General features: G+C 42.0%; 1 protein-coding gene across 7 annotated transcripts in view; it reads right to left on the minus strand.

Moving 5' to 3' along the window:
* Window positions 1–27,679, minus strand: part of ARHGEF28 (Rho guanine nucleotide exchange factor 28) — a 130,080-nt gene that overhangs the window by 90,256 nt on the left and 12,145 nt on the right. For 4 of the 7 annotated variants that reach the window (XM_084503446.1, XM_084503445.1, XM_084503443.1 and 1 more), the window contains exons 3-4: window positions 8,324–8,471; window positions 6,157–6,450 (exon numbers count right to left, since the gene is read on the minus strand). In XM_084503446.1, the coding sequence (XP_084359572.1) occupies window positions 6,157–6,450; window positions 8,324–8,471 (442 nt within the window). The remainder of the gene's footprint in view (window positions 1–6,156; window positions 6,451–8,323; window positions 8,472–27,679) is intronic. The other 3 variants (XM_084503448.1, XM_084503447.1, XM_084503444.1) reach the window with 1 other exon arrangement.

Genomic DNA, 27,679 nt, shown 5'->3' on the forward strand with positions numbered 1-27,679 from the left:
TGGAAGGAGAACGAAAACTCAAGACTTGTGACTTGAAAAGCAGAGGGAGACATCAAAACAGTCTGACAAATTCCAGTTTTTCCTGGCTTCATTCTTTTATGTATTACTCTTAATTTTTTTTTAATTTTCCCCTAGGTACGAGTTTATAAAGAAGTCTTCTGTGCACCCCACTACTGCAGAAACATACATACATGCTGATCTCACATGGCAAATGGTTTTGTGAACACACAGCAGTGAGGCATGAAGTCAGTGCTGTTCTGAAACCTAACCCCTTTCTACTTACTAACTGGAATATCCCCTTTTTCTATTCCTCACATCATCTGCCCTTCTGTAGGGTACCTTTATCGATTAAACTACTGGATTTGGTGATCTGTGTGATCCCTTCCAGCTGTAACTATTCCAGTCTATTTCGATACCCTTCAACCTACTTCAGACAGAGCTGGACCAGGCCCAGGAAGTGGGTTACAACAGTCAGGCACATCTGCTGCTCTTGGTTTGGACAAACCCAACCAGCAGCCACCAGCCTGACACTGAGACATGTTTGAGTGCATGTAGCATAGCAGGACCATAATTAGCACCAAGTAGAAACAGTAACAGGATTTACAGTGAAAGCGAGCAGGGAAGGGAAATGAAAATGTCAAAAATGCAACAGAAAACAAAACAGCGTTCCCCAAAAGCAGCCTATAAAGCAGAGAAGTTGGATACTTCAAGTCATTCTGTGAGAAACTAAGTTGTGTTTTTGCAGTAGAGAACTAATCTTCTATATTCCAAGGTAGCTGTACAGTCATAAGAAGGAGAAATGCTAACTAGATAAGTGGACAGTAGAAGGCCTCACTGTTCCAAAATAAGATAAAAGCTTGAGAAAAACAGGATGAGCGGTTTGAGAATGGTAAAACAAAGATCACAGGTTCTCAAAACATAAGAAAGGGGAAAAAAAGGAAAAAGGTGAAATTAAAGGGTTGAAAAAAAAAAAGAATTGTAAATATATGGTATAGAGGAGCATTGAGGAGCTTGGGAACCTGTAGTACTCAGGCAATGAGGAAACAGGGGAGGTGATCAGATGTCAGGTAATAGGGAATAAAAGGCTATGATTTGTTTACTAAAATGCTCTCCTAATTGGCAGGACGCTTGCCATTGCAATCACAAATAAAATAGCTTCAGAGAAGATCCTGTCTGAAGAAAATTATTGTGATTTTTCTCACAATTCCACAAGACCTATTCCTAAAAAACAATTACAGAGCATTTATGAAATAAAATGAAAATTCTCTTTGTTTCTGAAAGAGAATTAAACAAGTATAGACACTGTTCTGTTCTCTATGAACCACAGCTATTTTTCATAATTTTATTGCTTCTACTAATAGCCTCAAACCTAATAGAGCACTCTTCTTCAAGAAAAAAAATGTAGTAGTGACAAAGCTGGCAGGAAACGTTCTTGTTTCACTACCAGCACAGTTATGTCAGCCAGACAACCTGACCTCAGCCTCCCAGCAATGCCCTTAAAGCAAACTGAGACACCCTCAGCCACCTGTGTGTAATGCAGATGCCTTGCAGATTCCACGCTCCTGCACTTGCGCACCCATTCTGACAGCCAGGGGACAAAAGCCTGAGCATGCCAAGGACATAAGAGGTGCAGAGAGGATGCTGTGTCCATGTCTGATGGGGCTGCCAGCCCTGAAAGACTGCCCTAAGCTGACCCTACTATAGGAAGCACGGAGACATCCTCTGAAGGTTATCATAGAGCATTTCTCATCCAAATGAATCCATCTCTTCTTTTCATCTTTTTTTTTTTTTTATCTGAACATAACAACTGTGAGAGGATTCTCCTTTTCTGACCAACCTTAACAAGTTAATTGGGATAATATTTATTACAGTTTAGCTTCCTAAATTGAGCAATCCAATTTTCAGAATGAAAATGTCCATTACAAAAGTACAATTAGCAAATAAACAGCTTCTCCAGTCCTGTCCCTCTTTCCCCTTTCCTCAAACCCACCAAGGAGTACGTGTGCAAGCACAGCACCTCCACTGGGTCCTCAATTTCCCCTGGCAGCAAACTGGCTGTGGGCCAGGTGATCAGACCGTCTGACCCTTTTTTGTGAGCAGGCGTTTTCTGACATAGCTGTCTAACAGGCACTTATTACAAGTGAGGATTACCAGAAGGTTCGTGCTTTCTTGTTTCCTTTGTTGAACTTTAAATAATGTGGATAACAAGTTCTGACCTGTGCAACTGCACTAAATTCCTGAATTATTTGCAATGCTCCCTAGACAATCCAGTCTCTCTCTTTATCCAGTACTTTTTATGCCTTATAAAGGGAATACAAACACTTTTTCCAAATACCATAGCTCCTATGAATAAATTATTCTTCCATCTTTCCATCAACCCATACGTCTCTAAATCCTCATAAAAAATGAAAGAGATCCAAAAACACCAGATGGTGCAACAATTTTCTCAAGCCATGTGTCACTCAAAAGTAATTTTTTTCTAATAAAAATAGCCCAACAGGCCTGAAAACTGACAGAATCAGCAGCAATTTAGTCTCACAGGCATGAGATCCTAACTAGTGATGAATGATACCACCCAAAATGTTTCATAATACTGATACTAAAATGAACATCCTGACACTGTCACGTGTCAAGACACTAAACAGACCTTCACAACAAGGAATTTCAGGGACATCAAGGACGGAGAAAGGGTCTCCCTCTCTTTTTAGCTCCCATATTTCTCCCCCAATTTGATCTTTTTCAGGGGGTGTCAGGGAAGAAGCAAGGTCCTGGGGCAGCCTTTCATTACTTCATGGTGGAACAGGAAGAACCTCCTTCTCCTCTTCCTCTCACCTGTCCAAGGTCCTCCTTGCACAGTCCAGTTCCTTTCCTTATCCCTCCCTCTCCTTCCCCTGCATGCACAGGGCTCCCTCTGCAACATGCAACCGATGGCTTTGCTCAGCTTCTTGGTACTGGGACAAAAATACTGGTATGGAGACAACAAGTGGGTTAGAATATAAGTCAGTGCTTCTCAGGCTCAGGTGAAAGAGAATATGGCTGTGAGACAAAAAAAAAAAAATGATTTCAGAAAAGAAAGAGAAAGGATACAGGAGATGAAGAAGAATTGTACAAATTGATTAGAAGAGACTAAAACAGATGGGCCTCATGAACAGAAAACACAGGAGAAAAAAAATGGAAGAACTATGTAGAGACTTTTAAAGTAAAATGCCGAATACTCAGTTACTGTGGGTAAGCTGCTCTCCTGTCAAGTTGACTACATACACTATGAGATGACAGGCTTCCTTATTTCTATATGTGTGCACATGGCCATAACCAGTTATTTGAGCCACCCAGGCCATTCTTGCAAGTGATGCATTTAAAGGACTCCACAGACTTCTGTCCCAAAAGGCCTAGAGTCAGGACTTCTCTGGGTATGGAAGGCTCTCCACCACCTATCTGTCTTAACAGAGGCACAGAAAACTCCCCTCAAAGGCCAGGATCCATCTTGTCCTCGTTCAGCCTCAGTTTTCTTTGCTGTATCAACACATCCTTACCATAGCACTGGCAGCAACACATTTATTTTTGCTTCACAAACTCTGACAGAGGGCAGAACTACACTACATAAGGAGTGGAGGGAGGCACAGAGGGAATGTCAGTCCACCCTTGGGCTGAAGGAAAAGCTAGCCAGAAACCTTTTGGGAGCCCTCAGTCAACAAGGGTTGCCAGCCTTTGCCTTCCTGCCTAGCAGGGACACCCCTTACAAGGACTTTGTCACTCTGGGAGAGGAGAGAGCCAACCACCCAGATGTAACACTGGCACTGCCTGGAAAGCAGGGAGAAGATCCCCATTTAAAGCAATGCCTGAGGTATGAATGCAGATGTGACCTGCACACATCAATGGAGAGTACTGCAGCTGGGTCAGGGCAATCCCAGACATGAGCACAGACAGGGAGAAGAACCCATTGAGAGCAGCCCTGCAGAGAAGGACTTGGGGGTTCTGGTGGGCAAAAGGCTCAGCATGAGCCAGCAGTGCACGACTGCAGCCCAGAAAGGCAGCATGTGGAGGGAGGTGATTGTCCCCCTCTGCTCTGCCCTTGTGAGACCCCACCTGGAGTGCTGCATCCAAGTCTGGGGCCCCCAGCACAAGAAGGATGTGGGTGTGTTGCAGTTGGTCCAGAGGAGGGGCATGAAGTTGGTTGGAGGGCTGGAGCACCTCTCCTATGACTAAGAGAGCCGGGGCTGTTCTGCCTAAAGAAGAGAATGCTCCAGGGTGACTTTATTGCAGCTTCTCAGTACTTAAAGGGGGCTTATTAAAAAGAGGAAAAGCAACTTTTTGCTCTGGCAGATAAATGACAGAACAAGGGGAATGGTTTTAAACTAAAAGAGGGGATATTTAGATTAGGTGTTAGGAGGAAATTCTTGGGTGGTTGGTGAGGCCCTGGTACAGGCTGCCAAGAGAAGCTGTAGATGCCCCATCCCTGGAAGTGTTCAAGGCCAGGCTGGATGGGGCTTTGGGCAACCTGGTCTGTGGGAGGTGTCCCTGCCCATGGTAGAGGGGTTGGAACTGGGTGCTCCTTAAGGTCCCTTCCACCCCAAGCTGTTCTGTGATTCTATGATTCCTGGTTAGACACACACTCTCCACAAGAGGCATGAATGACCACTGAGTCTGAGCAATTTAATGTATAAATGCTGCAGTACACCTCAAAATTGACAGCTAGCAAAACTAAAAATTTGCGATTTGGGTAGCAGCTGCCCTGGCAGAGCTCTGCCTGGTACTGGCTGTGCTGGTCTCTGATCCCCCAGACTCACAACACACACAGCAGAAACTTCCCCGAGTTTCAGGCAAACAGGTAGGCATCTAGATTTGGCCAAGCATCTCTCACTAGCTCTGGTGTCCTGCTGTTACTTCTGGACTGGGCTTCAGCTGGTTTTGATGAAAAGCTTAGCGAAATCTGTGAAAAAACTACAGCTGATTTCTTCAGACTTTGAATCAAGATCTTCACTGCTACAAAACAGTCATTCCAGAATTTGAGCGATGTGAACAAATATTTACTACACATGAAAATGAAACAAGTAAATCCAATGTCTAGCCAATATTTGAATGAGCCTTGGTATTTGTTTTTACATCTCTTGAAAGAGCTATTTACAGCAGACAGACAAAAATTATCCTTCTCCTGAGGAAGGCAGTAGCGGATTTCAAGCTGACTGTCATTAAGAATTAGAAAGATTTAAGACAGGGAAAAACCCTCACCCAGAGAAATGGGCTAAGCATTGTATTTTCAGTTCCCAAAAGCTTGCATGAATCTCTCCTTCAGTTTGGCTCATATGGAAACTGCCTGTCCTCCAAATTTTAGCAATTTAAAGTACTAAGAGGAAAACAGCCAAAAGTACCAAATTTTCAATGAAAAACATGTGAAGCCATCAAGTTTAACACTGTTTCCAACCTCAGCTATAAATCAACTCAGTCTGCAAAAAAAATTACACTCTTCAGCAAAAAGTAACTACAGCTTTGTGTTTGCAATGAAACATGAAGCCAGGCAAATTTCACCTGATTTTGTTACAAAATTTTTCAATAGCATACCCTAGTGTAAGGTTTCATGTATATTTTCATTCCACTTTCTATTTAAAAAAAAAAAAAAAAATCAAAACTTGGTTAATGATACTCTCCCCTAAGAATAATCATAGTTGCAAGTAAAGCATAAATACTTACAGAACTATGATAAACAGTATGCTTACTCTACATATCCAAACGCCTACAGTAACACATTATTCTGTTTTATGACTGTATACTTCGTCTCCTTTTTGTCTGCACAATTAAAACACTTCACTTGGTTGGAATCACGGTAGAGATACTCTACTACTACAATTACTACTACAATTCTTTTTAAGAGACAACCCTTTAATCTTGTAAAAGCAGAGTCTTTTTATAAAAGCTATTTTAACAGTGAGTCAAAGTACAAAAATCTTCTGGAGAGACTGAGTTACAATAGCCACAATTATTTTTAAAACTTCTGGGCGCACACCAAAATCTCTGAGTACCCTTCTCAAACAACTTTTCATCATAATCACAAAATAAAGCAGAAGGGTTGGAAACCTTCAATAAAATGCTGAGAGACTCTGCTCTGACCTATGCAGGAAGTCACCACTAGAAGCCTTCCAACCTGAAATAAAATCTTACCACCTTCTGAGTAGCTTCCAAGGATGTTCCACGTTGATGGCAATTCTTCATGAGCAATGGCCATTGTCAAATCATTATCCAGGGACTGCAGCTCTTTTATTGTTAGCCCAAACTTATCCAGTAAAACCTTGTGACTAGTGGCAGTGATGCATTCTGTGTGATTGACCAGAAAACGAGACAGTTTGCAAGTCAGGTTCTCTCTGTAGGTGACAGGACAGCTGCCGAGCACCACAGGTGAGTATCCTCTTGTGTACATTAACACAGATACAGAAACTTCTTCCTGGCATCCATGGCCTAAAATCATAATGTAAATTAATCATTAAAATTATATATGCTCAGAAAATTAATTAGTTTTTCCTCTTTTCTCATCCTGTAAGAGCGGTGACTACTCATCCAGAATTACTTTCTTCTTCCCTCTAGTTACACCTACTTATTGTCAGGCACCCACCAAGCATTTCTGTTGATGAACTTGGATTTGACTAGATTCTGAACTGCCAGTCCTCCAGTTATACTGATATAGTGCATTTTTAAAGCAGTCCTTCTATATGAAGGTTCTTCAACTACAAGAGAAAGAAGAGGTAACCATCTCAGTACTAAACACCAAAAATCAAAAGCATGAAAGTACCTGGATAAGAATTACAAGAGACGCCCATAAAAAGAATGTCACAGTAGCATGCAACATGAACTCTGAGGAATACATCGCATCTATTTATTAACACACATTTTTTAATCTACCCAGCATCTCCATGCAGGCCAAAACCTAGATGCTTTTAACAAATGCGCATTTCATACTTTTGGCAGGCTTGATTCAATGTTGTATCAACTGTCTAATTTACAACCCTGACTGTCGAAGTCTAAGGGAATTTGCCACTTAAAAATCCCACCCCACCTTTCCTCTTTCTTTGCCAACCAGGTGAGGATAAATGTCACACATCCGTAAGGTGTGCATCCTGTACTCACACGTCTTACTGGAGAGCTGCCATGACATACTATGGGTGCAAATCTAAATTTCCTACAATAGCCTCCCAATAACTACAAGTTTATATGCAGTCTTATATCTGCAGAAGCATGTGCTTACCACATCTGCAGTTGTTTTTGAAGTGCTCTGCATTCCCTTATGTTTAATTTGGCCACTATGAACCAACAGTAACTACACCAGAGCCATATTTTAACTTCGCCTTTTATTTTCATCTGCTAATGGCCCCTGTTGAGAGCAGACAGAGGACTAAGCATTGCCTGTAGCCTCCTGTTTTTATCCTAGCTGAGAAGTAATCATTTAGTAGTGTCATTTCAGGCATCTCAGAAAAATAACCTTGCTACCCTGGGATTAGTCTAGCACTGCGTTTTCTCCCATTGTATTTCATGACAATCTTTTAGCATTTACAGACTAAAGCAGCCACCACGTAACAGCAGCAAACTTTCCCTTTTTATACTCACTGGTTACTCTAAGATTCTAAATGTCCTTTAGAAAACAAGAACAAATAACAAGTGGAACTTACTGCCTAGGTACATCATGTTTATAGCCACCTACTCCACAAATGAAAAGGTCACAAAGCAGACGATAACGACAACAGTTAGGGTTCATATTACACCAGCAAGAGGGAAAACGCCAAGGCGAGAGAGACAACGCCAGCTGTGAGGGAGCTCAAACCCCCTCTACTTGCAGCAAGGCACCTGCAGATGATTCTCCCCATGGCTCAAGCAGAGCTCCAACCACCCCAAGCCACCACCACCTGGGTACTGCAAGCTGGGCTGACTGCTGCCTTCAGGGAAAGCCCAGACAAAAATGTGAGTTTTGTAGGCATTACAATTCCCAGAGGCAAACTCTAGTAGGATGGAACTGTTGAATAGAATTAAGTCAAACTAAAATCAATGAAATGCCTGAAGATGCATTTTCCTACACACCCTACTATGTGTACACCCAGGAAAGCCCTGCCTGTAGCATTGTCTGTGTCTGACACCATGCAGGTACAGATGGCTACAGAGGGCAGCATAACTTATGGCCAGTTAAACTCACGCTGCATCCTAAGGACCATCATTCAATGCCTACATTTCCTCCACTACAAAGCCATAAAACAGAGTTACCCAAATCACCCAGTTACGTCCAACTTCAAAATGGGACTGCAGTATAGCAAAGAGATCAGAAATAAAAACGAGTAACACTCACCTGGAACTAGGGACTGAAGAGCATTGTCACTTATCCGCGCAGCAAACATTATGTGCCTCTTCATGGATCCGTCATAAACAAAGTAAAATTCCGCATCTTCTGGCAGGTAAATGCCTTTCTCAAATTTTGCATTTATAGTCACCTGTCCCTGAAAAATGAATATGTTTTCATAAACATCCAATAGGTTTCTCATTTTCAACACACACATGAATATATACTTCTAGTGCAAACTTTTTATAACCTTTCCAACTCTATTATACAGAGTCTGTGATCCAATGACAAATCTGAAATTTTCTACTTCCCCTTTGAAAATAATGCTGTGTTTATGCCTGTAAGGTGATTTAAAAATTTGTCTTTAAACAATGCCTTTTAGCATACTCCTTTCATCCTGACTTGTGCAAATATATGACTTTTAAATAAAAATGCCTCAGGGCAAGCAAATCAATGAATCTGAGGATTTTGCTATTTACAAAGTATTCTTTGTGTTAAAAGAAAGAGAAAAAAAAAAGGAAAAAAAAAGTGATTGAAATATTTTAGACTTGGTTTACAAAAGCACTGTTGCAACTCTACAGCTGAGTTTCAAAAAATACTAGTTCCCAGATACCTGCCCATGTGTGTTGTTTTTTGTTTTGTTTTGTTCTCTTATAGTAAACAGAAAGCAACCAGCCAAGAAAAGTCTGCCATACAATGGCTTCAAAAAAGAACAGGAAAGGGATCTGAGAAGCAGCAAACAATAACAAGTGTCTGACATGTTCAAGGGAGGAAATTTAGATGAAGTTGCATTTCCTCAAAGAGGAGGACAGCTTGCTCCAACGTGGTTCCTGGCTGCCACGGTTGCTTGAAGTAAGACTGGATTTGCCCAAGCATTATCTGAACTGGTGTTTCAGGAAAACACACCGCAGAAGAATATCTCATCATTTCACACTTCCAAAAGATGCATGTGCCCTTGCTACTCTGAACAGCTGCTGTGACATGCGCTCCATCAGCTCCATGAGAAGTATGGTAAAAGCCTGCATCAAAGCATAACACGGTAGCATAGAAATTTCCATGGCTGAAAAATACAGCTGTGCTCCTTTTCATTATATAATAAATGAGCCTCTTTGTGTAAACATGCTGGATAATTTGTGATCAAGTTAGAAAAAAGAAGTACTGGGGTGTTTCACCATCTCCACAACCTCAAGTGTCCGCAGGACTGCAGGCCATTTCTCTTGGTCCACATGCAGTGAGATCCTTGCCAGACCACTGCAAAGTCACATCTTTGACTGCCTTCCCCAAGGACATCCTTCTTGTCACTCGTAACAACGCAAATCCTGCGTTTGTTTTCCTCTTAAACACAAGCATGTCTATTGAGCTAGAGCTAAAGAGGCAGAATCTAGTTTCAGACACACAACATCTTCCTTAAATAGGATTTTCTGGCAAGATTAGATGTAAACAACTTTAGGAGACTAGCACTGAGAGCAGACATGTCTGTCATCCTCAGAAATTGATGCTTATCTCTTTTTATTAGCCTGAAGTGTTACTGTAACTGCCAAGTGCTTTCTCCTGCTTCTCTTTTTCACAGTTATACACAGAACTGGTCTTCTTTTTTCTATTATTATTTGTAACTTATATCCTTTTTTTTTTTTTTTAACTATCATTTTTTCATCTTTTTATGTTAGTTGTGAATGGGTCTTTTTATTGGTTGAGTAATGCTATGGATGGCTATTCTGGGGAGACAGGAACAGGGTATGTCCCTGAAATATCTCAGATAGCTCCAAGGACTGCTCCAGTATGGGCTTTGCTGCCAGCAGCCTGGTGCAGGGGAGCACCACATGGGCCATCACTCACAAACCACCTCTGAACCCTCTGGACCCCTAAGGCTGAAGGACTACATAGGCAGCCAGCTTCCACACTGCGCAACTGCAAGAACACTGGAGATATTTTCGTGGCAGTACTTCTCATTTTATAAACCAACTCTTAGAAAAAAAAAAATCAACTTTAAATTGTAACTGTTGTCTTACACTGCTCCTTAAAAAAACAAAACAAAACAAAAAAAAAAAGTCTGTTTAGACTCAGTGAAGATAGAGGAACAACTTCAGAAACACTGATCACACTGCCAGATGTGAGGAACAATTTCACAACTCCTTGTCTTCTAAAGGGTAGAGGGGAAAAGCAAAAGGGAAAATACAGTGCAAAGCTCAAGTGTATATGATAACAGTTTTTTCATAAGCCCTACCTTACAACCCTTCAGAGGAAGAAACTGCTAGTAACTTAAGGAAAAAATTACAGAAGAAAGGCAAATTGGCAGCTATCTTGTATCTGCCCAAATAATTAAGTGCTTCATTTTGAAAATTCCACGCAATTCAAAAAAAGGAGGGTTAAACCATATAATACGAGAGAAAACTCAAAGATAAAAGAACTTTCACAGCTCAATAGAAGTCTTCATGCTTTCTGATGCTGGGTGATTACCACACCTGGCATCAGAGGCAATTACTTCACTAAACATAAGTTCGTCTCCAGCACTTCCAAATTGCATCCATCCCACCTATAGACTTCCTTATATCATACTCCTTAATTCCATACTCCTCAGTTGCCTCCACTAAAATATGTATCAGTTTCCATTAGTTGATCAAGCCACCATGTGTTTTTTTTTCTCTAGCTTTGAAGTATCTCTTTTCTTCTTACCTACTCATCTCCAAAACATCCTTGGGATGTTTACATCATCTCCCCTTCTCACCCTCTGAAAACCTTGTGCAACTGCATCCTGTTGCCACTGGACTTCTGGAGTTCATGCCTGCCTTTTCATCCTTTCCTGTCCCTTCACTGCTTTGCACAGCACTTTTCCCATCCAGCCATGCCCCGTGCCTGCCAAGCTGCTGCCTGCCCTCTCTTCACCCTCTCTTCTCACTTCTGCCTTCCTCATCCTCTCTTCTGAGCTACAGCCTTCAAAATGTAGTTAATACCACATTTAAACCTGAATATTTAAGCATCTTCTCCTTAACTCCAGCTACCCTTAGTGCACAATTATGTCTATTTAATGACAAGTTTGACAGTAAAGCAATATGTCCACGAAAAGCATCAAACGTGTCTATGCTGCAGAGGAAATCACAGAATTTCTAGGTTGGAAGAGACCTCAAGATCATCAAGTCCAACCTCTGACCTAACGCTAGCAGTCCCCACTAAACCATATCCCTAAGCTCTACATCTAAACGTCTTTTGAAGACTTCCAGGGATGGTGACTCCACCACTTCCCTGGGCAGCCTGTTCCAATGCCTCACAACCCTTTCAGTGAAGAAGTTCTTCCTAACATCTAACCTAAAACTCCCCTGGCTCAGCTTAAGCCCATTCCCCCTCGTCCTGTCACCAGGCACGTGGGAGAACAGGCCAACCCCCACCTCACTACAGCCTCCCTTGAGGTACCTATAGAGAGCGAGATGGAGATCATGGGACTGGCTGGAACTAGAAAGCCTACATACAGTGTTTGATCAACTTCTTTCCTACATTTGCAAAATCTTTTTTTTATATATACATTTGAATAAAATTATTATACTGTTAATATAATTATCATACATGTTGTATATGTAGCATACATATAATTGTATCTCTGTATATACACACACTACAGAAAAAAAAAAAAGAGAAAAAGATGCCATAATGCAGCTAGACAATGTCACAAACAGATGTGACTGATGGAGATGACCGCACCCACGACTGCATCCATTTGCTCTGCTGGCACAAATGTGTTTAACAGTCTTCCTAAATCCTATGACCACTTTTCTCCTCCACTTTCCTCCAGCCTTTGCTGGCAGAGGTTCATTAATTGCACACAGAAAAAACAGAATGCCAAATATCAATACTATTGAATATTGAGGATGATATTATTGTTGCTACAAGAGGTGTCTCAGTATATGCCCATGAACACATTAAATGTGCCTTACTCTTTGAATTGCTGTGAGAGAGCACCACAACTAGAATGTTGTTCATTTCCTCTGTGTAAAGCCAACTTTGTCACCAGAACCTTTTGTTTTGTTTTGTATTTTCCCCTCAAGCAAAGATCATCTGCAGTCAAGTCTAGAAAACTTCCAGGTAGAAACAGTCAGAGAAAGGGATTAGCCTCCTGCATCTGGAGAAGGAAGAAAGATGCATCCAGCTCCCAAGCCAGACCAATATGCAGTCTTTGCAGGTGGAGAAGGAAGAAGAGGAGATAAGGTGAAAATGCCAGTTCATTTAGCTCTTTGCACTCAGTTTTTAGATGTTTGGCCTTGCCTTTAGCTGTATTTAAATCCAGACATTCATGAGCGTTGACTTTGCCATGTACTCATCTCTGTATACAGGCAAGCCACTGCTTTATTGGGAGCTGTCACTCCCAGTAAGCAGTAAACTCACTTTACTGATCACCTCAGAGTCTGGGGAAGCCACTTGTTGGAGACTAATTCAGACAACTTCATTAGGAAAAACAAAACAAAACAAAACAAAAAACTTAGGATGTCCTAGGCCACATAAAAACAGCCTGGAAGGACTACCAACATACATATACATATACATATACATATTAAATTAAACAAAATTTCAGTGCTACAACTACTTCAGATTATTATTTTTTGCAGCAGTTGTTAATGCACAGTTTTAGAACGATGCAAACAGCTTCAGAAACATGTACCAGCTTGATTTCTGTCAGCCTCACTGCACATACAATGTAAGCTCAACTAGGCAGAAGCCCAGAGCTCTTAGCCTTTTGAGAAAAAGGCTTGTGCTACTAGCTTAAACCTGAAGGATAGTTTACACCTTTCCAGTACACCCACTCCTGCAGAGGCAGTGCCTTCCCCAGTCCGTCGGGGGGCGAATGTGCCCAGCCCAGCCCCAGAAGCAGGCTGCAGTGGAACAGCAGGAGCTACTTGCACAGATCTTTCCTAAGTAAACAACAGCACGGCACAATGCCATGAGTCCCACAAGAAATTCCTACACTCTCAGAAAACATTTGTTTGGTAGCACTGCTACTGCCTCCAGCAAAAGTGCTTGCTCCACTGCTCCCCATTCCATTTTGCAAGGTAATATTGCCAATTACCTTTTCTTGTGTACTTCTCTATAGTGCACAAACCTCTACAATTGACCCACTGCTGAAGTATGAAGAGATTAATATTAGGGTTATCAGCACCTAAAACTAGGCAATTGAGCCCTAATTTAAATATTAACAAACAGAGCAAAACCAACAGAAATAAATAAATAAATAAATAAATAAATAAATAAATAAATAAATAAGGATGGTGTACACATGACCATGTGCTCCTGGAAGGCCATGTTTGTTCTGAGCCTCTTCCACACAATTTAGCTGAAAACACATCCTACTGGCATATTTCTTTCAGAATGGTGTGTGTTTCTAAATAGAGAACCAATTTAAGCTTAATGGTTATCCTTTTCGTGCTAAAACAGAAACTATAAGGCACACTGGCACCAGCAAAGTGGCCTGAATACAAGGCAGCTGTGAGAGCATGGAAGCAGAGGACTTCTCTGGGCCACATTCCTGAGAATCTACCAGTGGTTAGGAAGCTTTGCCTTTGACATTATTTTCACCAGTTCATTGTCTAATGACAATTCAACCTCTCTCCCATTGTTTACTTTCCCTAACAAGCCTATTTATATTCAGATGGACTTGGAAAAACATAAGAGGAAGTTACAGGTTTATTTCCATGCGTAGGTAAGCTTAAGGATGATTCTCAGCCTCCACATGGATCTAAGATTGTTAAATCCTCTTTCAATAAAAGCAAAGGAAAGGATGTGCCCCCTTTACCATCTCAGGAAATAAACACAGCCCCTGGTCATGACTTGTTTCTTACAAAAATGCTGGGGAAGGTTCTTGCCTTCAAGTTCATACAGTGTTGATTCTGGCAGACTTGTACAGGAAGTAAATTTTAAAGTCAAAGGGTGTTTGTTGAGACCAACCTGACAGTGTATTGCTTAGATTTACACTCTAAACAAGAACCTCAACTTTACCTAGCCACCACACAGCAGCAGGAGATCTCTCAAATATCATCTATGCTTGTAACAGCCAAGAACTTCAGACAGACACAACATCTGCAACTGCAAAATGTACCACAAAAGTCATTGCAGACCACTGCAGATAAACTTCTGGTCAACCACCTGAAGTGCTGCTGCATGGACCTTCATTTAAAAAAAAAAAAAAAAGAAGAAGAAAAGAACTTCACGTAGAGTACATTGCAGTATCCCAGTTATCTCAAGTTCAAAATTAGAGAGGCACAGACCACCTTCCTACAGCCTGAATCAAGAATAAAAATATTAAAATGTTCAAAGAGTAGAAAGGAACTGGTGTTCGGAACCAGAGCTCCAGAAAATGCCACATGCATCATGAGACTGGAGAAGATGAGGCCCTTCCAAGCCCTCAGAGATGCAGCATCTGGTAGAAAGACCCTATGGGCAAAGGCCAGAAGCTCCTGCTTCTATGAGCTCCCCCAAACGTGCCCCACTCGCAGCAAATTCAATACCTTCAGCATCAGTCAAAGAGAAGGGCTTTCAACTAAAAATTGCACAGAAGAAAGGGTTATTTTCCCTAAAGAGCTTCTTAAAGACTAAGAAACTTTGGGTGCAAGCCATTTTCTTTAAAGAGCACTTGAAAAACTCTCCATCTATATAAGCCAAAAGGAGTTTTGCCACTGATTCAATGACAGCCAAGAGTATCACTGCAAACCCTGAAATAAATTAAATTAAATTAAAAAAAAAAAAAAAGCTGCACCCCAAATTTTGCAGGCCCTGGGCACAGAATGCGATCAGGGAGGTGGGGCAGCAGCTGTGGGGGTATTAAAAGAGATGACAATCCTACTCCAAGCACATTAAACCTGTGACCAAGCTGTTGTTTGGCAGGTTTGACATCTTTGGGATCCATGAATTAAAACATACCTCTTATAACCAGTGAAAAGGCTGCACTGTTACTGGTGCCAAGAAAGAGATTAGGAAGGTTTGTGTTTTTAACAGGATTTATAGTTCTAAGCAATTTTTCAATGTAACCAAACAGTTTTTTTTTTGGACATACATTTTTATCTGGCTTCTCTAGGGTGCTTGAGAGCTGATAGGGATGGGTTCTGACTATGTTCTGCATGCAGGGTGCATGGAAGAACCATGCCACCATTCCAGCGAAAGAAGCAGAGGGAAATGGAGGTACCAAACCCTCAAGGCCTAGGCAGGCAGGACAGGATGGTGACGCTTCTAGTGCATCTGATCACCCTGCCTCATGATAAATCAGTGGCCCTTAACCTGAACAGAGCTTCTTCCTTTTTGAATTAATTTAGGTAACATCACTGTCTTCACTAGCAACCTGCCCCAGCAAAGCTGGTGCAATGCAAAAACATCTCTAGTGGTCTGCCAGGCCCGGCCCACTGCACCGGGTAACTGAAAATGTACTAACTGATCCCAATTCTTCTACCCCCAGCCTGGGGAAGTCTACGTTCCCAACAGATTTTTACCATGGAAATAATTAATTCCATTGTGACATACACTTAGCATACATCGTAAAGTACGCTAAAAATATTTTTATCAAGCTATATGAGCAACATAATAGCTGCAGAAATACTGCATGAACACAACACTTTCAAGGATATTATCTGTAAATATAACAGTATAAGTATACCGCATATATGCAGCTTGATGGTTCCAGGAAAATATCTGTGCACAATGGTAAAACACGGTGCCTTTTTGATCCAAAAATGCAAGTTCCGACATTCTGAAGTAAATGCAAATCCCTAAGCATTGCTAGCAATAATGGAGCATTTGCCCTCTATGTAAAGCTGCCACTACAATTTAACATAGATATGCATACTAAACAGTGCATTCCAGTATAAACTCTAAGTTAGGCTCATAGACAATGTTATTTCAGAATTATATTTATTTATTTTATCTGCACCTCAAGTACTGTGTTCAGTTTTGGGCCCCTCACTACAAGAAGGACATGGAGATGCTCGAGTGAGTCCAGAGAAGGGCAACGAAGCTGGTGAGGGGTCTGGAGAACAAGTCTTATGAGGAGCGGCTGAGGGAGCTGGGCTTGTTCAGCCTGGAGAAAAGGAGGCTCAGGGGCGACCTTATTGCTCTTTACAGATACCTTAAAGGAGGCTGTAGCGAGGTGGGGGTTGGTCTGTTCTCCCACATGCCGGGTGACAGGACGAGGGGGAATGGGCTAAAGTTGCACCAGAGAAGGTTTAGGTTGGATATTAGGAAGAACTTCTTTACTGAAAGGGTTGTTAGGCATTGGAATGGGCTGCCCAGGAAAGTGGTGGAGTCACCATCCCTGGAAGTCTTTAAAATACATTTAGATGTAGAGCTGAGTGATATGGTTTAGTGGAGGACTGGTTAGTGTAAGGTCAGAGGTTGGACTCAGTGATCTTGGAGGTCTCTTCCAACCTAGACGATTCTGTGATTCTGTGATCGTGTAATTCTGTGATTTCAGATAATTATAGCAAGTGCGTTGAAACTGTTGTTTAATTTATCAGTTGTAAGATGAGACCTCACACTCATGCACCAAACTTAAGGCCGGAAGAGAAAATCCTGTTAATGTAACTTAAAACACTACAGTATGAAAGAGGCAGGAGAATTTTCTCACTAGTTTTCTCATCTTTACACAGGCCTTGCAAGAGTGTAAGGTTTGCTTTATCTGACAACAGCAAGCATATTAAAACATTTAATCAATGTTCAAAAAAATCACTTAAGATCTTGCTATTTGAAGGTGAATTGTTAAATATATTTCACTTGTGCTTAGATAAGAGGAGTGGCATGACAGTTTCCCTGAGCATTTTAATGACCTTTATAATAAAGCTTAGCTGCAACAATCAACAAGCCTACACAAAAGATGACAAAGCAACAGTAGAGAAATTGTTAACACAACAAGATTGTTTAACACGAAATAAATTACTTAAGTCATTAATAACAAGGACAAAGTTGTAAAGATGTCTTTCTAACATTCAGTGATATGGCTGTAATATTCACTGGGCAGTCCTTGTAGCCAGACTGCAGTAAATATTGTGATGGACTTGTTTAAGAAAGCACATTTTATATTTTAAAGGAATGCGATGGGATTCAAGGCTACATACACAATGAAACAGCAATTACTCCCAGGGAAGGAAAAGAGCAACAAAGTAAAAAACAAAATCAGAGATAAAAGCTGAACATTTCTGTATAACCATTAACACTCTAACTGTATAGCTAATAACATCTTAAACAAAAATAGCTGTTTTTTCCCAGATTAACAATTTGGCAGAATAAGCAACCAAAATAATTCATATCTTTTATATCCAGAGTAATAGCACAAGTCTAATTCCACATAGACCGGAGATGCAATGTGATGGTATGGTCATACTCAAAACAGTATTACACATTGCCTAAAAGCCTTCACACTGATATTTTTATTAAAACTATATATGTACATAAAGGTGCTTTGAGAAGAGCCATGTCCTCTGCTTATACAAAATGGCAAAACTCCACCAGCACTACAAGAACCTCTCTCATTCACAGCAGAAAAAAAAAAATAAATAAATCAGTCTTCAGCATTTGCACGTGTGAACAGGAAATACTTGAAACAACAGGACTTTTACACACCGAGTATTTTTAAGCTCCTTTTCAGCATGAGGTAGCTTTTGAGAAATGCAGAGAAAGCATTTGCACAGGAATTCCAAGCACAATTAAGAAACATCTGCTCCAGCAATAAGATCTTGTCAAAAGAGCAAGGAGAAAGTGGCTCAGTGACCACTTGGGTCTCTGAATTGAGCCTGAAGGATGCTTCCAGCAAGGTTGAAGGTCAACCTTGAGGAGAAAATACTTATCAGAGAAATTCCTTAATGAAGATTCATTCCCTGCCCTCTTTCGATATGGAGTATCAGCAAGTTCACCATTTTGGTAGTGATGCAGTGCCTTTTTGAAAGGGAAGGTAAGTGTTTGCTGCAGCTATTGCCACCTCATCAGCTGCTTAACAACCAGGGGTCACACATCCAAATAAAATGGAAAAAAAAAAAAAATTACAGTATTTCCAAACAGATGACAGAAGTATGCTCCTCAAAGCAAACAAACAACCAAACAAACAAGCAAGCAAAAAGGTGGGGAGGGAGATAGGGTCAGGGAGCTGGAAGAGATCCTAAAAGGTCTGACTCTGCACTTCAGGGCAGGACCAGCTCTACTGCAGTTACTTCTAAATGATGGGGTTTGTTTCACATGTCCTAAAAGCACCCTGCAGACTGTCAGTTTGCACTAGGTTGGTGCAAACATGGAACATCTTCCCACCCAAGCAATGCTCTGCTTGGCCTCTCCCGTTCTACAGCCGGCACATGCTTTGGCTTTTTCAAGAGCTGAGATGTTTGGCCTTATAAGTCTTTGGCCTTCGTACATAGTAACTGGGTGAAACGTAATGGCCAGCAATGTAACAGAAGACTGCACTAAATGGAGCAGAGCCTTCAGTACCAGTGTTTTCACTCATAAGTTGAGTTCTAGCCAGTTAAGGCCTCTGAAGCAGGATGGTTTTTTAATTATTTTGAATAGGAGGGGAAATGAAAGTTCATGTTTTATTTTGTTAGGTTTTAACAGATGATCAGTCTTTAAATTGTGTGTGCAATCCTCCTTATTGCAATCCTCCTCCCTCAGTGACAAACTGAAGCACATTGGCTGTTGTGGGGGTCTTTGAACTTGCATACACGGGTATTTTCCCACAGCTGGTGCTCCAAATTAAGATACACCTTCTGCTGCCTCCCTAGTTTAGATAGTGACCTTCTTCATGGCCAATCGCAAAAAAACAAGTTTTGTGTTGGGAACTGCAAGGCTTGGGCCCTGGGAAAAGGAAGATCAAGAGGCAAATAAATCTAGTATAACCTGAACAATCAGCCATTTCAGGAATTAATATATTCTTGGTGCCTAGCTCAGAAGTTCAAGGACTTTATAGGATCACAAGTACGTGGCTGGATTCCCCCATGGCTTGGCTGCAGAAACTCAAAATTTAGCCAAAAGCAAGAAAACCCCCAACTGACTTTGCAAATCATAAAGATGAATAGAATGATTCAAAAGAGAAAGCATCCAGTAATTTTTCCCTCATTGTAGCTCAGTAAGTGATAAGCTGCTTCTTTCAATCTATTTAAAGACAAGCCTGAAATGACATTAATCTATCATCTAAACACAGGGCTGAACATTTATGAGTTGCCATGAGCTACATCCAGCCAACACCAGTCTGACCCACAACAGACATGGACATAAAATCTCACTTTTGTCGAAATAGCGAGAGCACACAATACACAGCTTACACCGTGTTTGTGCTTTATATGCCTGCTGCATGTTAGCAGCAGGAAAACAGACAACACCTGATCTGACCGCTGGTACAGAGCTAACCTGCCCATGTGTTTAAACAATCTGTACTAGCAGAGCAAATTTATATCAGATCAGGACTCTGCATCACGTGGCTGTGATTTTCTGAATCTGTCACTAGCAACCTTAAGGCTGTGTTTAATGCTGAATCAAAACTGTGATAACAGGTAAGGTGGATAAAAGTTTTCAGTCTCCCATATAGCAAAGTAAAAAACACAAGTAGAGAACACATCATCTCATTCTGGAATTGCTGGATACTAATAAAAATAGGTTGGATGCCTTTTTACAAAGAAAAAGAAAAAAGGAAAAAAACAAAACAAAACTTTTCAAGCAATACACAGTGCCAAAACATGTATTAACAGTCTTGCTGGTTAGTTGTTAAAAATATCATTCAGTATGTTGATGTCAATGGCAACACAATTTATGTTTGTGTTTAAAATCATATACAGGAATTAAGAACCCTGGGACTGAGCTGTTCACATACAGAGGTCAGAAACCTTCCACAACAAGGGGCATTAATAAAAAATGAACATCCATTCTGACATGTAACTGTTAACTGAAACAAGGGAGTTACCTCTTTCATTTGACTCAATTTAAAATAAATAAATTGGATTAGTTATTATTCTCATGTCCTGTGTGACATCAGGACTCTACTCTTGCAGACAATACACAAATGCATGCAGGTCCCTGATTAGAAAATCATAATTTAAGGACTGACCATGGACAAAAAAATGGAAGGAGAAAAGTACAGTATGGGCACAAAAATGATCTGACTGCTGATGAATGTGCTTTGAAATACCCACTCTTTTCCTCCATACATTTTAAAATAGATCTCATTGTTTTACATGTATTTCCTGAGTCTCATTGTGGCAGCAGCTACACATCCAAGCACAGACCAACCACTGTGCAGGCTCTTTTGTGAGCACCCCAAGCAAGCCGCCCACGACAGACCTGACCAGGCTCCCATAGGGGTCAGCAACAAAACACCCACTGACTGTGCTGGACCAGGCCAGCAAACACAGCACTGTGCATGAGCAAACACATGCTGGAAGCCTGACAGACATTTACATTTTAAACCACATTACTCTGTTGCGTTTCAAAGTCACCGTATAACAGGACAGTGATTTCAGCCTGGTTGAACACACAGACCATGGCCCAGACGTGGACAACACCACTGCAATGAAAAACCTCTCTCCTCCCATAGCAAGGAACTTGAAAGCAGAGGATGGCAAGATGGGGCAGAAGCGGGCTTCTTTCCCCACATTGCTGGCCAGAAGAGACTGAACACATTGCAAGGGCAGAAAAAGATAATAATAGTAATAAAAAAAAATCTGTACTCCATCCACTGCGGGAAACTCTATCCCTTCCCAGACCTCCTTCCCACTCAACTCCTTTTAGTTCAGCTGGGAAGGACAAGGAAGACATGTAGTTTGGCAAGGCAGATGACCAACTGCTCACTATGGGAGCTATATGTGAGGCTTACTGCCGCTTTCCACTTCCACCATGCAAAAACGCACTGGAATCCCATACTAGTTTGACCTTCACATCAATCACATTTCAAAAACAGAATACACTGTTGAATGATTTATATTAATTCTGTTTCCCAACTCTCACACAGATGAAACCCATGCAGTTGTAGAGAAGATAATAATCACAGTCCATTCATCCTTCTGGCTATAACCAGGCACACAAATGATATACATTATAAAACTATACAGAATTCCTTCCTTACAAACAAGATGATTCACAACTTTTTAACTGCCTTACTAAGTGTTTTTAAAGTCTCTCTTCCTACGGACCTCTGAACATTTTCCAACAGAAGATACGCTCAAATTATTCCTGGACATACTGCTAGAGTAAAAATGAAAACAGTGTTTATTTAATCATGCTTTGCATGGAGCACAGAGCAGAGCTGAAAAATGTCAGAAGTATTCAGGGTTGTGTGAATATTAGAGTGTACTTTACCATTGCCTTTAGCTGGAGCAACGACAACCAACAGCAAGCACTACAGAAAAATTTCACCACTGAGGTAAAAACAGCACAGACAAACAGAAGTTCCTGACAGAGCACTAAATTAATCCATTTCCTGGATATAATCTTTTCAAACTAGACTTTCTACCACTCTGCTCTCTACTCTTTTGAGAGGACTTTGATCCCTAACCTAAACCTTCTGTCTTTAATTTATTTAGCTGTACATCAGGCATTCATATTCTGAAACTGTCCTGGAAGTATTTTACGTGAAGTGTACAGTATGAAAATCCACAATTATTTTTCCCCTCTGTGCCACTGCTGTGCAGACAGTATAACAGTGGGTGTACAAAGGCCACGGAAAACAAGGTGGAAGGAAGGATGGAAAACAAGGTGGAAGGAAGGATGACCGCTAATAACTAGCTGGAGAGAGCTCCCTTGCTTCATTCTTTAGCCAATGTCTACTGGCTTGTGTCTTTATTCAATGGTTGGAAATTAGCTTGATCGTTGGCTACAACCTTTTAGAATGAATTCTGTCTCATCGTATTTCCTTCACATAGAAACCCAAGCAGTTAAATTGTCAATAAATACAGCACTCATTGCTTTGAAGAACCTTAAAATTTAGTCCAGGAATTTGCTGTTGTTGTTCTTTGGGCCCCTAGGGTATGAAATAACTCCGTTATTTCACTTTGTCCTATTACTTACTCAGACACCTTCAATTACCAAGGTGCCTGTGAAAAAGCAGTTGTGCTTTCATTCAGATCCCAGACAATTATGCCTGCACATCCTGGAGGAACAAAAATATCACTGATTAAGAAAACAGTGAAGATGCTAACGAGCCCGACTGTAGCCCAGGTGTTTGCACAAACAATCCTAGAAGAGGGCATTTCCTATGAAAAAGGCAACAAGACCACAAGAACTTTAAAATCGTTACGTAATGACAGAAGGAAATAGAAGAGATCCAAGGGATAATTAATGGAGGTAGGCTGTAATCAGGCATGCCTTTGTAGGGATAGGCTACTAGTATATCACATGCAGTAAAAAAGCTGCCAGCTTCTGTCTTGCCCAAACCAGCACTTAATTTCCAGTTTTGCAGCTCCTGGGCAGCATTTAATGCAGGGAGGCTGACAGCAACCAGCAGCAAGGAAGCCACACAGTCATTTCCACTTGCTCAGGGCAAGTCCAGCTGGAAGGCCAGCTGAGGCCACCAAGTTGCTGCCTGAGTACCTCCTGCTACCCTGTGAGAGTGCGTACCAGGGAGCAAAGCTGGAGGCACAGCTGCTGGGGACCCCATTTATGCTCAGCTGCCAATGCACAGTTCTGCCCAGCCACGGTCTGAAGCAGCCGCTCGATGTGCCTGCATCTAAAGCAGCTGCACTCCTGTCTTTTGCATCATAAATAAGATGGGATACACTTGAGTCATGAATATGCCACAAGCAGTTTGCATTAGAAGCAGTTTTCACTTTTCAAAGCAAAGCAAACAAAGCAAAGCAAAACACAGGAAAATGTTCTTCATACAGACATCTTTAACATCTAAGTGGCTAAAGGCTACAGAGTAAGGATGCTGCCCCATCCTACCACTAAGTTAGGATCTGAGAAACCTGGACTGGATTGTGTTTTATCACACCTTTGTTAGGTTTGTAAAGGTAAGTGCACTTCACTGCACTTACCTTTAAAAAAGATGGTCTGAGCTAATGAAGTTAAACAACATTTCCTGACCACAAAAGAATATTTGTGACTTCCAAAGAAAAAAGTTAACAGGCACTGACATTATGACAGCAATAGAAAATAGAATCAAGCCCACATCACACCACCAAAAGCAACCCACCAACCCAAATAAAACACGCAAAGAGCAGGACAAGCAAAGAACACGTTTGACCACATGAACTCTAAAGACTGATACAAGAAAAAATGCTGGGGAGGGGGGGGAAGGTGGGTGGAGACATGGAGGAGGGTGACTGGAAAACTTCACACACTCGTCACTCTGCAGCACATACCAGGCAAAGAGAACCACTGGTTCACTCCAAAGTGGGACAGCCTGAAGGCACCAATATGCTCTGCAGCTTCAAGCAGCTTGACACTATGTCCTAACCTCAGGCACCCCTGATCCAGTCAGAGGGAAAACCACTCAACCCTCAACCTTTGTAAGAGCACTGATACATCAGTAGATATATAACTGTGCCTCCCTCCATGCAACCTACAGTTCAACAGAGAAGCTGCTACAGTTTGAGAACCAAACCCAAACAGACATTCTTTTTGCAAAGAAGGCTGATGTTATCCAGGGCTTCATTAAGCAAAGTATCACCATTGGGTCAAGGGAGGTGATCCTTCCCCTCTACTCACGCAGTGGTGAGGGGTGAAGCCACAGTACACACCTGCAGTGCTGTCTCCAGACATGGCCATACTGGACAGAATGCAGCAAAAGCACACCTAGATGATGAGGGGACTGGAGCACCTCTCCTGTGAGGAGAGGCTGAGAGAGCTGGGGCTGTTCAGCCTGGAGAAGAGGATGCTCAGAGAGATCAGTCTAAGACTGATGAGAGGCTAGAACCTGAGCTGGCAAAAGTCATGTGGAACATGGTAGATAAGGATGTAATTTGCAAGGTCCTGCAGTTTTGCCACCTAACCTAACCCATAACAATGGCCTAAAAGAAAGTGGAGAGGGACTGTATCAGGGAGTATAATGATGGAACAAGGAATAATGGCTCTGAACAAATGGAGGGGAGATTTAGATTAGATGTGATGTGAGGAAGAAATTCTTCACTCAGAGCACAAAGTGCACATGGGCATTAGGGCTGAAGATGTACCGTGCTTCTGTTCTTTTCCATAAATTAATTTTAATTACCAAAAAAAAATGTTAAAAATAAACCCAGGGCACAGGATGAGAGGTGGAGGACAATCCCTGTGGCCGAGGGGCAGCCTTTCTCTCTGGCAAGCCAAATGACCTGGGGGAGCCAGCCCCACAGAAGGGGCCCTCAGCCCCCCCAGTGCTCCTCCTTGTCCACGTGAGGGCATCTTCCAGGCCGTCTCCAACACAGCCATCCTTGGCCATGCGTGGGCCACTCCACCACAGAGCCTTGCTGTGGTCACAGTGGCCACCACTGCTGTGCCTTTGCTGCAGGCCCTATAAAGCAGGACCCCTGCAGCTGGCCCACCACTCGCTGAGCTTCTAGGCACTGACAGCCAGCTTGTGTGGCAGGAAGAAGAGCCAAAGCAGCAAGGCGAGTGGCAGGCCTCCTCGGTGTGAGGACAGCAATGCAGTCCGAGGAAGCACTGAGAAGGAGTGCACCTAACAAGGAGACGTGTTATGGGCGAAGGGGCAGCGCCTACAGCACAACTGACACCAGTGCCCATGGGACATCTGGCACCCAGCCCACAGACACGTATAAGCAGTACCACTGGCACCACAACAATGCAGGGAACAGGCCGCCCCCTCAGTCATACAGCAACAGGGGGCATGGGCCTAACCAGTTGTGCAACGGTGGTGAGGGCCGATGGCCAGAGCATCAGGCAGACAGCCACAGGAAGCAGAGGCATGCCTATTGTCCAGAATACTGCGTGGGACCCAGCCATGGCTGCAAAACAGACGGCAGTGTCAAATCCATGCATGGAAATGAACCAGATGGTGGCATGGGACCTAGGCATGGAACTGGACAACCCCCTGGTTCAGCACCCTGGCCTGAAAACATTCCAGATGCAAGGCATCCCATGTGGGCAGTCCCAGGCAAGGACTGGCTCATCCTTTTGCCAAACACCGTGGAGCCCATGGAGAAGGTTCCACCAGAAGATGTGGAGGAAACAATGGACGTGGATCCACCTCAGCCAGATCAGACCTGCAACTACCCCAGCATGTCTTCACTCTGTGCCATCAGAGCACCCCAACAGCGTCATACGAGTGCCCGGAGAGCTCCCTACTCATCGCGCAGGCTCCATCCCAAGCATTAGCTTGGAGCTGCCAAACACCATGGACAGCCTGCAGGCTTACCTGCAGGATGTCCCCGCAATAAAGAACTCTGTTGCCAATTCTCAGGGGTTGTGTGACTGCTTCTTTCCCATCCCCCAGCCCCAGTGCGGGATGTGCCATCCCTTCTGCACAGAGCCTCCAGGAAGAGCACAAGAGAGGACCCAGCTCCCTTTGGGCTGCTGCGCTGGGGTGACAGGAGGAGTCCCCAAGGGCCACCATGTACCTTTAACATTTGTGAAAATAGACTGAGGGGTGAAAAACAGTAGCGTGTAAGTGATCATAGGTAGCTAATTTCTTATATTAGAAGTGAGTTTCTGTATCTGAGTAATTGGCAACAACAGACATGGAGAAGGCTGAGGCACTCAACAATTTCTTTGCCTCTGTCTGCACTGGTAGGTGGGCTTCCCAAGTCTTTCATTTCCCTGAACACATAGATGGAGGTTGGGGGAGCAAAGTCCCACCCACTGTAAGTGAAGAGCAGGTTTGAGACCACCTGTTGAATCTAAACAGGCACAAGTCTGTGGGACCTGATGACATGAATCCCAGGGTCCTGAGGGAATTGGCTGATGTAGTTGCCAAGCCTCTCTCCATCATAGCTGAAAAGTCCTGGCATTCGGGTGATGTTCCTGGTGTGTGGAAAAGTTGAAACGTCATGTCCCTACTCTTCACCAATTAAAGAATTGAACAAAGAGCACAACAATTAAAACAATTAGGATACATTTCTTCTCAGAAAGCATGGTCAGGCATTGGAACGGGTTGCCCAGGGAGATGGTGGAGTTCCCAGGTGTTCAAGGAAAGGTTGGACCTGGTGTGTAGGGACATGGTTTAGTGGGTGATGTTGTTAGTAGGGTGATGGTTGGATCAGATGACCTTGAAGGTCTTTTCTAACCTTAATTTTTCTATGATATTCTATGATTCCAAGAATGGATACGTAGCCTCCAGCATCGCCTTGGAAGATGAGGCCCCTCTGTCATCTATAGGGAACTGCTGTGAATACCCTTCTGTGACTCTACATCTCTCTGTTTCTGTCTGTTACTCCCAAGGGAGACATTTACTGGGCTCTCAGTAAAGAATAATTTACAAGCTTCTGAGATCACTCATCTTCTGCTCTCAAGAGTTGACTGCTCCCACGGTCTGCTTGCCCCATGGCAGCAAAACATTCCTTTGCCAATGTCAAAGATCAACACTGATGATCAATAATACTTCTCTTAAAAAAAAAAAAAAAAAAAAAGACAAAAAATCACCTACCATTAAATAAGAAGGAAGAATTTTCCATTAGAGGGATTTGTTTTTACATACTAGTATCAACTTTCAATAGGAGGAACAACTACCATCTTTAATTTTTTTAATATCTGAATTGTGTTATAAAGCAAATATTTGCTTTTTACATATTTTTTACCATCAACAATGAAACTGATGGCTGTCTAAGGACAGGACAGGGTTATTCCATATACTGTGTTTCCTATGCTGTAAAATGAAAAGACTCATCTTGCTGAGATCCTTGCAGAAAGAACTGGATAAATATGATTTTATTTGTATCAGTTAAAAAAAACACAATTTAGAAGGGAAAAGGCTATTTCAATTCTGGTTCTTCTTGAAGCAACAAATTATTAGGACTGAAAGAAGAGACATCACAAATGATGCATCAGTTTCTACTCGGCTAGTCTTAAAAATCAGATGGGTTTATAAAGACTAATTTTAAGATGCGGTTACCAGGATTTTGCTATCTAGAAGCCGGAAACAGACTCCTCAAATTAACTGAAAAACATGTGCTTGAAATATTTAATTTTCTGTTTCATTACCATTTATTTTTTAAACCATGACATTTATGTGTGTTGTAATTAGATTTTAATCATATTGCTGCTACAAAAATCATATATAAGGAGAAGTGTATCAAAATAATGCAATTTTGAAATGGAGTAATTTCATAGAGTATTTTAAATTATATTTCACAAAAATCATATTACCCAGCAAAGTCCTTGAGCTTTCTGAATACATTCTCTCTTATGCAACAGAAAATAAACAGCTCTCACTCACCTGACAAGATTACACATACTATGTTAGATTTGTGAAGAAATTCCACAATGACACAGTGGGATGGT

This window comes from Aythya ferina (genome assembly GCF_964211825.1).
Source record: "Aythya ferina genome assembly, chromosome: Z".
In the NCBI taxonomy this organism is placed as follows: domain Eukaryota; kingdom Metazoa; phylum Chordata; class Aves; order Anseriformes; family Anatidae; genus Aythya; species Aythya ferina.